Source organism: Staurois parvus, unplaced genomic scaffold, assembly GCF_062004578.1.
Source record: "Staurois parvus isolate SC_StPar_1 unplaced genomic scaffold, SC_StPar_1.0 ptg000244l, whole genome shotgun sequence".
In the NCBI taxonomy this organism is placed as follows: domain Eukaryota; kingdom Metazoa; phylum Chordata; class Amphibia; order Anura; family Ranidae; genus Staurois; species Staurois parvus.
Window position 1 is genome coordinate 1453906 of NW_028318040.1, and position 12630 is coordinate 1466535.

Consider the following 12630-nt stretch of genomic DNA (forward strand, 5'->3'; position numbering starts at 1 on the left):
AGTTGTTTACATACATTCCTGGTCAGTACTTAAAGCGGAGCTCCACCCAAAACGGGAAGTTCCACTTTAAAGTCTGGTCCCCTACTCCCCATTAAGGATTGGCACCTTTGGGGAGCGGGGGAGGAGTGGGTACCGCCCCCACTTCTGCTGCGTTTGCCTAGGCGATCGAAAGCGGAAGTTGTCCTACTCCCTGTAGTCTTCTGGGACACGTGACAGGTCCCAGAAGACTATGGGACCATTCAGAAAGTGCAGCACTACTCGTGCATGTGCAGTTGGCACCCAGCTGTGATGCCACAAGCTGTCACAGCCAGGTGCCCACACTGAATGTGCTGGCGCAGGGAACACCAGATGGCTGGTGAAACGGGCTGCGGGGAGGACACTGCAGGATCGAGGGACAGGTGAGTGGCTGGTTTTTGAAAGTCAGCAGCTACAATTTTTGTAGTTGCTGACTTTTATTTTTTTACAATGTGACTAGAACTCCTTTTTAAAACATACTTTTGCTGGCCAGTGTTCAGACACACTTTTGGAGTTAATGGATCTGTTCTTGTTGAGCTGTTTGTGTGCATTGCTTAAGCTGGCCATACAATAGTAGATTTTTGAATGAACATTCGTATGAAATTTCCTGTCAAAACATTTCATGACACAATGAATGTCTTTAACCGCTTGCCTACAGGGCACTTATACCCCCTTCCTGCCCAGGCCAATTTCCAGCTCTCAGCGCTGTCACACTTTGAATGACAATTGCGCGGTCATGCAACACTGTACCCATATGAAATCATTTTTTTTATCATTTTTTATCATTTTTTTTGAGACATATAGAGCTTTCTTTTGGTGGTATTTAATCACCTCTGGGATTTTTATTTTTTCTTAAACAAACCAAAAACCACTGAAAATTTTGAAAAAAAAAAGTTTTTTCTTAGTTTTTGTTATACAATTTTGTAAATAGGTGATTTTTCTCCTTCACTGATGTGCGCTAATGAGGCTGCAGTGATGGGCACTGATAGGCTGCACTGATGGACACTGATAGGTGGCACTGATGGGCACTGATGAGAAGGCACTGGTAGGTTGCACTGATGGGCATTGACAGGCGGCACTGATACATGACACTGATATATAGCACTGATAGGTGGCACTGACTGGCACTGTTCGGCAGCACTGACTGGCACTGTTAGGCGGCACCGACTAACACTGATATGTGGCACTGACTGGCACTGATAGGCGGCACTGATGCACACTGATAGGCGACACTGACTGGCACTGATAGGTGGTACTGATTGGCAGCACTGATAGGTGGCACTGACTAGCACTGATGGGTGACATTGAAAGGCAGCTCAGATGGGCACTGATATGTGGCATTGATGTGCACTGGTATGCACTGATATGTGGCATTGATGTGGCACTGATGGGCACTGGCACGTGGCATTGATGGACACTGACAGGTGGCACTTCTGGGGCCACATTGATCATCAGGGCACACTGATTATCAGTGCCCTGATGATCAGAGTACATGTCCCCTCCGTGGAAAGCCAATTACTGGCTCTCCTTTCCTCTCGAGCTGTCAGCGTGACAGCTCAAGAGGAGAGAAATGCTGATAACCGGCATTTCCGTGTTTACATGTGATCAACTGTGATTGGACACATCTGATCACATGACCGAGCCGACATCTTCCCTCGGACACAGCGCACCGGTGATCGCTGCGCTGCGTGCTCCCTGAGCTGCGCATGCGTGGTGAGAATGGAAGGACGTCATATGACGTCCTATCAGAATGAGAGAACCACCTTGCGCCCATCATTGTACTATATGGCGGGTGGAAGGTGGTTAAAAAGTGCTTCAAAAACATATGTTTTTAACATTCCATCAATCCCGCCCCGCAAGCCAAGGTCCTTGGCGTCATTCTGGACTCAAACCTTTCCTTTCAACCTCATATCAAATCTCTCACAAACTCATGCAGGCTCCACCTCCGGAACATCTCCAAGATACGCTCCTTCCTTACCCCAGACACCACTAAACTACTCGTTCACTCCCTGATTATCTCACGCCTTGACTACTGCAACTCCCTCCTCACCGGCCTACCCCAGTGCAAACTCACCCCGCTTCAGACCATCCTGAACTCAGCTGCCAGACTCATCCACCTCACCAGCCGCTCCACCTCTGCCACCCCCCTCTGCCTCTCCCTCCACTGGCTCCCCATTGCCCAACGCATTAAATTCAAACTGCTCACTCTGACCTATAAAGCCATTCACAACACTGCCCCTAACTACCTCACCGACCTGATTCCCAGATACCACCCTACCCGTACTCTTCGCTCTTCACAGGACCTCCTTCTATCTTGCTCCCTGGTCTCCTCCTCCCACGCACGACTGCGAGACTTCTCCAGGTCCTCCCCCATCCTCTGGAACTCACTACCCCAACCCATCAGACTGTCACCTTCCCTCCTCACCTTCAGGCGCTCCCTGAAAACCCACCTCTTCAGGGAAGCCTACCCCACCCTCACCTAACAGCCGCTGCCCTTCCCTCCTCCTTCCACTCCATCCCCCACAGCCATTTCCTCCTGTACCTCTACCCCCTCCCTCCTAGATTGTAAGCTCGAAAGAGTAGGGCCCTCTTACCCCTTGTGTGCTGTTTGATGTTACTGTACTGTTTCATGTATTGTCCCCCCTCTATTGTACAGCGCTGAGCAAACCCTTTGGCGCTATATAAACTCGATAAATAAATAAATAAATAACATTCAACTTTGGTGTGAATGGACTTTCCTGAACTACAGTCAGTAAACATTGCTTTCACCTCACTAACACTAAACTTTCTTAAGTTTCAAACAAAATTCTGCTAGTGTTTGGCCAGCTTTAGGACACATTTCCAGATTTGCGAGATCTGTTCTTGCTGAGCTTGGGCATGCGTTGCTGGCTAATCCTTAGAACACACTTTCAGAATTGCTAGATCTGTTCTTGCTGCTGAGCTTTGCAAATATATCGCTTGTCAATGCACACAACATACTTTTGCTAGCCATGTTTTTAAGTTTATAGATCCGTTCTTTCTAAGCTGTTTTCATGCATTTCTGGCCAATGCCTACAACACAATTTCAGAGACACTAGATCTGTTTTTGTTGAGTTGTGTGTGTGCTGGCCAATGCTTAGATTAAACTTTCACTAGTTACTAGTAAGACATATTTGTTATAAAAAAAAAAAAAGCCACATGTGCTGTATATATAGCTCCTATGAGGTGTTAGTTCTTATGAGCAAGATGAAAACATCAAGAGTATCTAAAAACATAAGCCAAAAAGACAAAGTTCTTCTAAGGCTTCATGCACACTAGCGTTTTTTTTTAAGCTCAATAAATGCTAGATAATGAACGCTGGTAGTAGCGTTTAAGGAGCATTTAGAAGCTTTAGCGTTTTTTTAGCGTTTTTACAGGACATGCAGAAAAAACTGTTAGGAGCTGTTTAAGAGTGTTTAGCGTTTCTTTCCGCTGGAAAAACACTCAAAAAAACGCTACAAAAATATTTTTTTTATGCTCCTGGATGCTGAAGCTCAAAAAATGCTAATAACCTAAAGTAGTGTGCATGAACACATAGGATAACACTATTTAGCTTCTAGGAGCAGAAAGAAAATGCTAAAAACAGCTCCTAGAAGCTTAAATAAACACTAGTGTGCATGGAACCTTAAAGGTGTATTGCAATGCCCTACCTCACAATAATATTTTTTTGTCAGAAATGTCATGCTAAGCTTTAAAGTAAACCTTTACTGACCTGGAACAGGCATGCAGCAGCTGAAGTCAGAACTCCTGATCTGCATTTCTATTCCACATCAGTGCCTCATAAAGTAGGAAAGCCATTGGATTAGCAGGCGAACCCAATTTTCCAAATTAGAGATTAGCAGTGTTAGACTATCAGTTTCTTTCTTGGAACACCATTATTAAAAACAAATTACTTAGAGAAAATATCCCTAGATTGTGGGTCAGGTAAGTGAAATGATGATGTGCACTACAATCACCTTTATGCCTCCAAATCAGAGATCTTCAGGTACAGTATAAAGTCTCGGAGTTGACAGGTTTCGACTCTCAGTTCACCCAATACATCCAACTGGTTGTAAAGAAATTCTCCACAGACTTCTATGAGGTTGTCAACAAATTCTGGCTGACTAATAAGCAGTGCTCTGGGGGTGGAATTCTTAAAAAACTGTTTTTGACCCATAATATAAAAAATATTTTTAAAAATATAATTTTTCTACTAAATAAATCATAGGAAGAAACTTAGTGTAAATAAACCCACAACAGTAAAATCAGTCTGTATATGCAGAAAAGAATGCTTGTCATACCCAGTGGAACCTAAGGGGTTCCACTGGGTATGCTAAAATGCTGTTTACTGACTTCTCTGATCCTCCCCTTCTTCCAGTGTCCCCCTCTTATCTCCTGATAAGACATATCATGTGGAGACACTCTGTACATGTTCAGTTTGGTGTGAATTACTAGAAAGGTTTTTTTTTTTCTTGGGAGAGTGCATGTGATCAGCACAGAGCCAATCAGAACTGTCCAGACAGTGGTCAGGGGTTTTGCATCCTCCTTGAGCAGAGAGAACACTCCTCCTACAAGTTTTAACGTGCTCAGCTGGATACTGATAGAAGTCACAAGACTGCTCTAACTGCTGATAAAAGGTATTTAGCAGTTTATATTTACTAAAATAATTGCATTTCCATGTGTTGTGTACTATGAGAAACCAGATAGAGAGAATGCAGGGTCCTGGGTTCAGTAACACTTTAAGATAGTATGACCAGTGCAGCTGAAGATTATTACATTATTATTACATCGAGTTTATATAGCGCCAAAAGGGTTTGCTCAGCGCTGTACAATAGAGATGCTGCTTGAAGTTTATCTAAAGTAAACTTTTTGGATAAAGTATGGAACAACCAAAAGCCATTTAAAGCTTGTCTTTTTGCCATCCAAGTCCCGATAGAGAGACTTTCCTTCATTTCCTGTCCTGTAGACACAACAGGAAGTGAGAGGAATATGATATACCCCCGTTGGAAGACTTTCCCTCTATTTCTGTTCTAAAGACAACTAAACAGCTAGTGGAGATCACTAGAGTAGCAGCGCCTACTAAAGTTATTTCCAACTTCCACGGGGATCCCACAGGTATACAAACTTACCCTGGTCCAAGCTGGACCAATGTAACTACTGTACATAAAAATTGCTATAGCCAAACTTCAGCTTTACTCTTTTACATTAATACAGCGGCTTATAGTTCATGTTATTGAGACAATAAAATGATATATGATTTTATTTTGTTTTCTTTTAGCTTTGGCATATGCCTGCATGTGTGCTTTCATACCAAAATATCTATATAACTTCTTCCTGAAAGATAATTCACATGTTATCCAAGGTAAGCATATAACATTTTGAAGATACTATCTGTGAACATTATATTCAAAGATAAATAAATTTAGATTTGATACATTTCTTGTTATATAAATCAGTAGCTGTTAAATTTTTATTACGTCTTAATCTTGTTATGCTTTCTTTTTTGTTTTATATTAATGGGTATAATGTTAGTTATGATTTTTTCCTAACCACTGTGATTACACAACACCTGCTTATGTATATATAAGATTAGGGTGGAGAAATTAGGCAAAGATAGAGGACGCTTTTAAAGTGATTGTAAAATACGCCATGTTTTTTCTCTTAAAATAGTAAACATGTCCTACTTACCTGCCCTGTGCAATGGTTTTGCACAGAGCAGCCCTGATCCTTCTCTTCTAGGGTCCCCCACTGGCGCTCCAGGCTCCTCCTTTTCTCGGTCTGCCTCTAAAGGAAGCCACTTCCTATTGTAGCTGCATGCTCAATCCCAAGCCGTACTGTTTGCATATATAGACACACACAGTGAGGCTTGGCCAAACCCCCCCCACCCCCCTTTCTGCTCACAGAACTTGACTGATAACAGCTGGAGCCAATGGCTCCTTCTGCTGCTTAAGTCCCCGTGAGAGGAAGGAAAGAGGGGAGAGAAGACTGCAGCCGGGCATAGCGCTGGATCGATGACAAGATCAGGTATGTGTTTATAGAAGGGGGAAAGGGAAATGATTAGTGGGGTGTTATTTTTACCTCGCAGGGGATGCATCAAGGTAAAAAACAACGAGGCTTTAGAACCACCTTAAGACCATGCTGGACCTTTGCAGCCCACTGTGTAGATTGCTGTAGTAAAGGTTCTTCAACAAGCCTTGTCTTGCTCCTCCCTTGTTGCCTTTCTGTATTAGATGTTTTCCTACTAAAGTCAATGCATTATGGGCAGAGAGAAGAGAAGTTTGAGTGCTCACCTTCTCCTGATTCACTCTTCACATGCTGGCAAAGTAAGCATCCTTAGAGTGGTAGTGCTTTCATTACAATTCTGAACCTACATTGCATATTTTTTAACAGTTTCTCTAAAGTGGAAAGCAAGCAACTAAATTTATAGTTGAAATACAGTGCATATGTTTACCTCCTTAAAAATTTGCAGTTCTGTTCAGCCAGTCCTGTTACCCACATACAGTACTTCTGCCATTCTTCACAGTGAGGAGGATCACCTTTCCTATTGTATCATATAGGCTCCCAACTTGTTGGACAAAGGTAATTATGCTTGTTCATTGCCTAGTGAATAGAAAGGAGGCTCCAGGACACAGGTGACATAGGGAGCTGAAGAGCTGAACCAGAGAGCAGGGGTATCACCTGCATTACTATGCAGTTTGGCAGAGATAAATTAATCTTCATATAAACTGAACAATAATACAAATCCTATTGGGGTTGATTTACTAAAGGCAAATAGACTGTGCACTTTTGCAAGTGCAGTTGCACTCATTTTCCTTAGTAAATGTAATGTGGAACAGCTTCAGTTTGTAAAGTATACCCAATGAGGTAGAATAAAAAAAACATTTTTGCTTGCACATGATTTGATAGTGGAAATCAGCAGAGTTTTACCACATTCACTAAGCTCTAGGAAAAATGAGTGCAACTGCACTTGCAAAGGTACAGTCTATTTGCCTTTAGTAAATACACCCAGTATGTGAATTTCAGATGTTGTTTGCAATCTGTTAGCATGTAGTTTCAGTTTTGAAGAGGGATGAACTCACCAATATGCTGTTACTTCTTAAAATGCAACTGAATTCACTGAAATAGATATTAAGTTGTACGAACAACCCCCATTTTCATAGTTTTACCTCTGCTCTCCTGTAAAAACAGTTGTGCAGTGTGCCTAAATATGCCTGCAGGTATCGGCGTTTGACCATGCTGCCCAGATCACTCTATTATGTAACAGACTTGGGCAAACATGTTCCCTTTCTCCATTAGCACTGCAAGTGTTGGTGAGAGTGCTTGTGACTTTTTTTAATTTGTGGGAAATCTTCTTTTAGACAGCACAGACTGTGAGAGGCTGAAAAAATGCACAAGTGTAAAATGGCAGCAAAAAAGCATTGGCATATACAAGTACAAGTGCGTACAGCCATTTACTTCTATAGCCAGCTGTACGAGCCACCTGTGGCTCCTTGAGGAGGGGAAAAGTTTCTTCATTCAATCATTTACCTTCACCTCTTTTTTCTCTGACAACTTAAAAATGTTAGATCTCCCATCACTTTTTGTTTCCCACAGGCAGCAATAAAAAATGGGTAACACCCTTCCAAGTAATTGCTTTGGCTTTACATGCATTTTAATCCATTCTTGTCCCCCATGTGCGTTAACATTCTCCTGAAAATTTCTGTTGTTGGGATGGCATTAAAAAAGGTGCTTTTTCCAAATCTGTAGCACTCTCAAGAGTTCACTTTGACACCCAGTTGTATGTTGCATGGTACTGCTGGGGAACTAGGCACTGTGATCAGTAACCATTTAGAGTGGTTACCAATCATGAGATCACCATGACTTACCAATGATGGTCATAGAGAACTGGTAAATTGCATTTTTAATTTTTGTCCATTTCTTTGCTTATCATAAAACATTTTGAAAGGTGTGCTTAAAAATATATTACAAAATTAAGGGTCCCTTATGAGCAAAAATGTAAATCCTATAGGTATACAAAGCCGTTAAAATGTATTGTTAGGTAAACTGGTGCATTACCAAACTTCAAAATTTTGATTTGCTCACAAAGGTTTTAGTGACCCCTTGGGGGCAATGACAGGTGAACCTAAGTTAAACATGTTAAAGTTTACAATGTTATAAAGAGAAAAAGGTATGTGATTTCAAATTGGCTTTACTATTGTGTCAGCTGACTGGGCACAAGTTTTTTTATCAAGCTGAACCAATGCTGGAGTGGGGATTAAGGACCTATCTGAGCTATCTGCCAGGAATACCTGGATCAGAATACTAGCTGAACAGAATTACAAATACCTTTCTCATAAACGTGTTTTAACTGTGGTAAGCTGCTTGCTCGCTATTCAGCTTTTAATGAGGCTGAAATAACAGGGAATACTTATCCACTATCTTCCTGTCCAATCTGCCTTTTTACATTCATTCTTAGTTAGGCATTTGGCAGCTAAACTTGGAGTCATTAAACTACGTTCCAGAATAACTTTTCACCGTTGACTGACTGTAAACGAATGTGCAGACAGTTATCATTGTGTTTCCGAAGAGGCATGGCATGCCCTGAGTATATGTTATTAATACTTCTCCGATAGAGTTGACTAGGAAGAACCAATTATCATAAATTTAAATTAACAAATCTGTTTTGTGTATAAAATAGGTGCGGAGCAGATACATAGATTTGCACATGTTGTAATGGTTCTTCTTGGGTAAAGGCCCTTGAGATGGCACATATCTGTGTGGAATTGTGACATACATGTTATGTGCAGTTTTGTGTAGCAGTTTAGAATTTCCTTTTAAGCAGGGCAATGTGCAAATTGAAGTATCCATTAAAAGCCAGCATAAGAAATCAATTTCCATTGTTTCTAGTACTAGAAACTAATTAGAGGTGAAATCTAATTTTGTTGTGTAGTTTACTTTGATCCTGACCACTGGCTTTTGCATTGCCTTAAACAACAAGCCTGTATGTTTTTTCTTTCTAGATATCTAGTATCATAGGCTGGTTCTGTAGTATGATAAATATTGGGCATGCCACCATCACTGAGATTTTTGGATACATCTTTTTTTCCTTTTATATATTATCAAGTTGTTGTCTAACAGGATCATCCTCCTTTATTCAGCGGCTGCAATCACTAACATGTGTTCACCACTGACATAGTAAACAGCAATTGTGCCTTGTGTTGCCCTGCTGATAGTGTCAAATAAACCAAACAATGAAATGCAAAATAATATCACTCTTTCACACATTATTTGTGTGAACGATTCACATCACTAAAGTGTGTTTTCCACCTTATCTGAATATTATCCAAATAAGCTATGTGTTACACTGCTGCTTGTAGGAGTAAACAAAAAAAATAATAATAATTCCCTCATACAATACCTATACTTAACATATATAATAAAGGGTATAGTGCATATAAATATAGGCCCATCTGAATCAAATACCATCAAAAAGCCAAAGTTCTTCTTCACAGTACATGCAAATGTGGTTTCAAGCGTCTCTAAAAAATCCACAGAAGTGAACTTATCCCACAATCCCAGTGCTGCAGCGGGAATTCTTCACACTATGAGTACTACCAATGTGACTATAGGTGTGCTGTCACCTTGGTTCCTTGACCCATAAACCAATATAGGTCAAAAGAGCATTGTCCCCACTGTGGATAATAAAATGCCTCCTCAGATCTGCTAGGTCTCTCTCCAGGCCACTCAGATTTGCAGGGTCACTACACGATTAAATCTTCCTCTGCATTTCCCTGTATCCATGCAGGGTTATCTTAGAGCAAACAGATGCCACCATTGTGTAGTATTTAAAACCAGTAGATTTATTAAAATTGCATTCACATTTCAAATACCGTATGTTAAAAACCACATTAAAATAATGTTGTACTCAGGACATACAGCTCTCTGGCCACACTTCCAGTCCTCTGGTCTTAACGTAACCTTGTTCCTCCCCACGCGTATTATTACAGTTGTACAGATGTACAGTTGTGCTCAAAAGTTTGCATACCCTGGCAGAAATAACGAGATTTTGGCATTGATATTGAAATTATGATTGATCATGCCAAAAACTGTTTTATATAAGGATAGCCATTTAATTATCACATAGTTGTTTGGCTCCTTTTTAAATTGTAACAATAACAGAAATCACCCAAATGGCCCTAAATCAAAAGTTTACATACCCTGGAATGTTTGGGCTTGGTACAGATACAGTGACACACACAGGTAAAATGGCAATTAAAGGTAATTACCTATATCTGTGGCTTTTTACATTGATTGTAGTAAGTGCTTGTGTATAAATAGTCAATTAGTTTGCTAGCTCTCATGTGGATGCACTGAGCAGGCTAGATACTGATCCATAGGAAGCAGAAAATAACTTTCAAAAGACCTGCGTAACAAGGTGATGGAATTTTATAAAGCTGAAAAAGGATATAAAAAGATATCCAAAGCCTTAAATATGCCACTCAGCACTGTTCAATCACTTATTAAGAAGTGTAAAATTTGGGGATCTCTTGATACCAAGCCAAGGTAAAGTACACAGAAAGATTGCAACCACAACTGCCAGAAGAATTGTTCTGGATACAAAGAAAAACCCACAGGTAACCTCAGGAGAAATACAGGCTGCTCTGGAAAAAGACGGTGTAATTGTTTCAAGGGGCACAGTACAATGATATTCAAACAAAAATGAGCTTCATAGTCAAGTTGCCAGAAAAAAGCCTTTACTGCACCAATGCTATCGAAAATCATGGTTACAATATGTCCGATAACACCTTGACGCACCTCTGGTGAGATCTCAAACATGCGGTTAATGCAAGACAACCAAAGACTTTGCATGACCTGGAGGCATTTTGCCACGACGAATGGGCAGCTATACCACATTCAGGGCCTCAGACAACTATTACAAAAGACTGCATGTTGTCATTGATGCTAAAGGGTGTGATACACAGTATTAGGAACTAGGGGTATGCAGACTTTTGAACAGGGGTCATTTCATTTGTTTACCTATTGCCATGTTTTGTTTTATGATTGTGCTATTCTGTTATGACCTACAGTTGAATATGAATTGCATAAGAAATAAAAGAACTGTGTTTTGCCTGTTCGCTCATGTTCTCTTTAAAAATAGTACATACTGTACCGTATATTACAAATTCTCCAAGGGTATGCAAACTTTTGAGCACAGCTGTATGGCTCATTTTCAAAGCACTACCTACATGCAACATACATTAATGAAAAAAATAAGTCTTAAATTTAACTTTCCAGGGCACTTTCCTGGGAACTCTTCAACCCCTTCCTTTTCGAAATGTCAACCTTCAATTGTACAGTGTCCATATTTAAGGACTCTTTAAGGACTCTTAAGAGGCAACTTATGTTAATGCTAATAGGTCATGTTTTGCAGACTTCCAGATTGGAGCACATGTCTGTTAACAATGTAAAAGATGCACTCTATTTTCAGCTATACCTGTATTTCTGTGTAGAGCTGAATATGTATCCTGATGGCATGTGTTGTGTAGTGGTCTATAGAACTGTAGAAGGATTTTTTTTTGCTTTTCATTACCAAAACAATTATAGCTTTAATGGTCTAATTTTTATCAGCAAAATAAAAACAACATTGAATTTAACTGCAGCAGGAAACAAATCCACTTTGCTTGTTAGGTTGGTGTTATGTCTATTGGTATCTGTAAGAGATAATCTCTGCTAAGGTGCTTGTTTTTGAATTGTTGCTATTGCATGTTTTATTTTACATGGTACAGTGCACATCTTTGTTTCTATGCCATGTGACCAGATCCCTGAAAACAGTGGCGTATGCAAAAATATATATTTTGTGATTATGCACTTAGATACATTCAATTAAAAAATGGATGAATTTGGTCAAAATAGGTGAATATTGCTGCCAAATTTTGCTGACCATCAACTCACAAAAAACTTAGATGGAAACTGTACCATTGAAAATGATGTTACGTGATTTACTTGGCAGCTTCTGTGCAGTTTGAAGATCTTGATCAAAATTCATATATTGCAACTGGAGACTCATTCAGGTTTATTGTGATTGGTCAAACCTTTTTTAGATTTGTATAAAAATGTACCTTTAACATATTTTTAAACTGAAAATGTATCTTTTGTGTTTAAGAATGTTTGCTGTTTGATTCACTTTCCAGTAACTTTGTTATTTTAGAGTACCTGACGGTGTTTTCCCAAATGATAGCATTTCATGACCCGGAGCTGAGCAATCATCTCAATGAGATTGGCTTTATACCAGATGTAAGTACCCAAAGTCCTTCAGCTGTACATTAACTAACTGGGCCAAATGATAAATTCAAAAGCATACTGACTCCAAAGAAATGTGAAAAAAAATAAATTATATATATATATATATATATATATATATATATATATATAATATAGTTAAATGTGTGTGTTTTCCTAAACCAATGTCTTGCAGGAGATGTTACCTTTCACTAAATTGAGTTTGCTATATATAAGTTTATTTTAATGTTATTTAAGTGATTAATCTAGAGGATTAAGACGGGTGGCTTATTTTACACTTCTTAACTAAAATGTTTTTTTTACATAGCATCCGTTCTTAAATTATGTGGGCACTTTCCA

General features: G+C 39.8%; 1 protein-coding gene across 1 annotated transcript in view; it reads left to right on the forward strand.

The window, feature by feature from the left end:
- TBCK (TBC1 domain containing kinase) overlaps positions 1 to 12630 on the forward strand; it is a 367627-nt gene that overhangs the window by 128529 nt on the left and 226468 nt on the right. Inside the window, exons 19-20 of the mRNA XM_089680503.1 lie at positions 5291 to 5374; positions 12200 to 12285. Of these exons, the coding sequence (XP_089536629.1) occupies positions 5291 to 5374; positions 12200 to 12285 (170 nt within the window). The remainder of the gene's footprint in view (positions 1 to 5290; positions 5375 to 12199; positions 12286 to 12630) is intronic.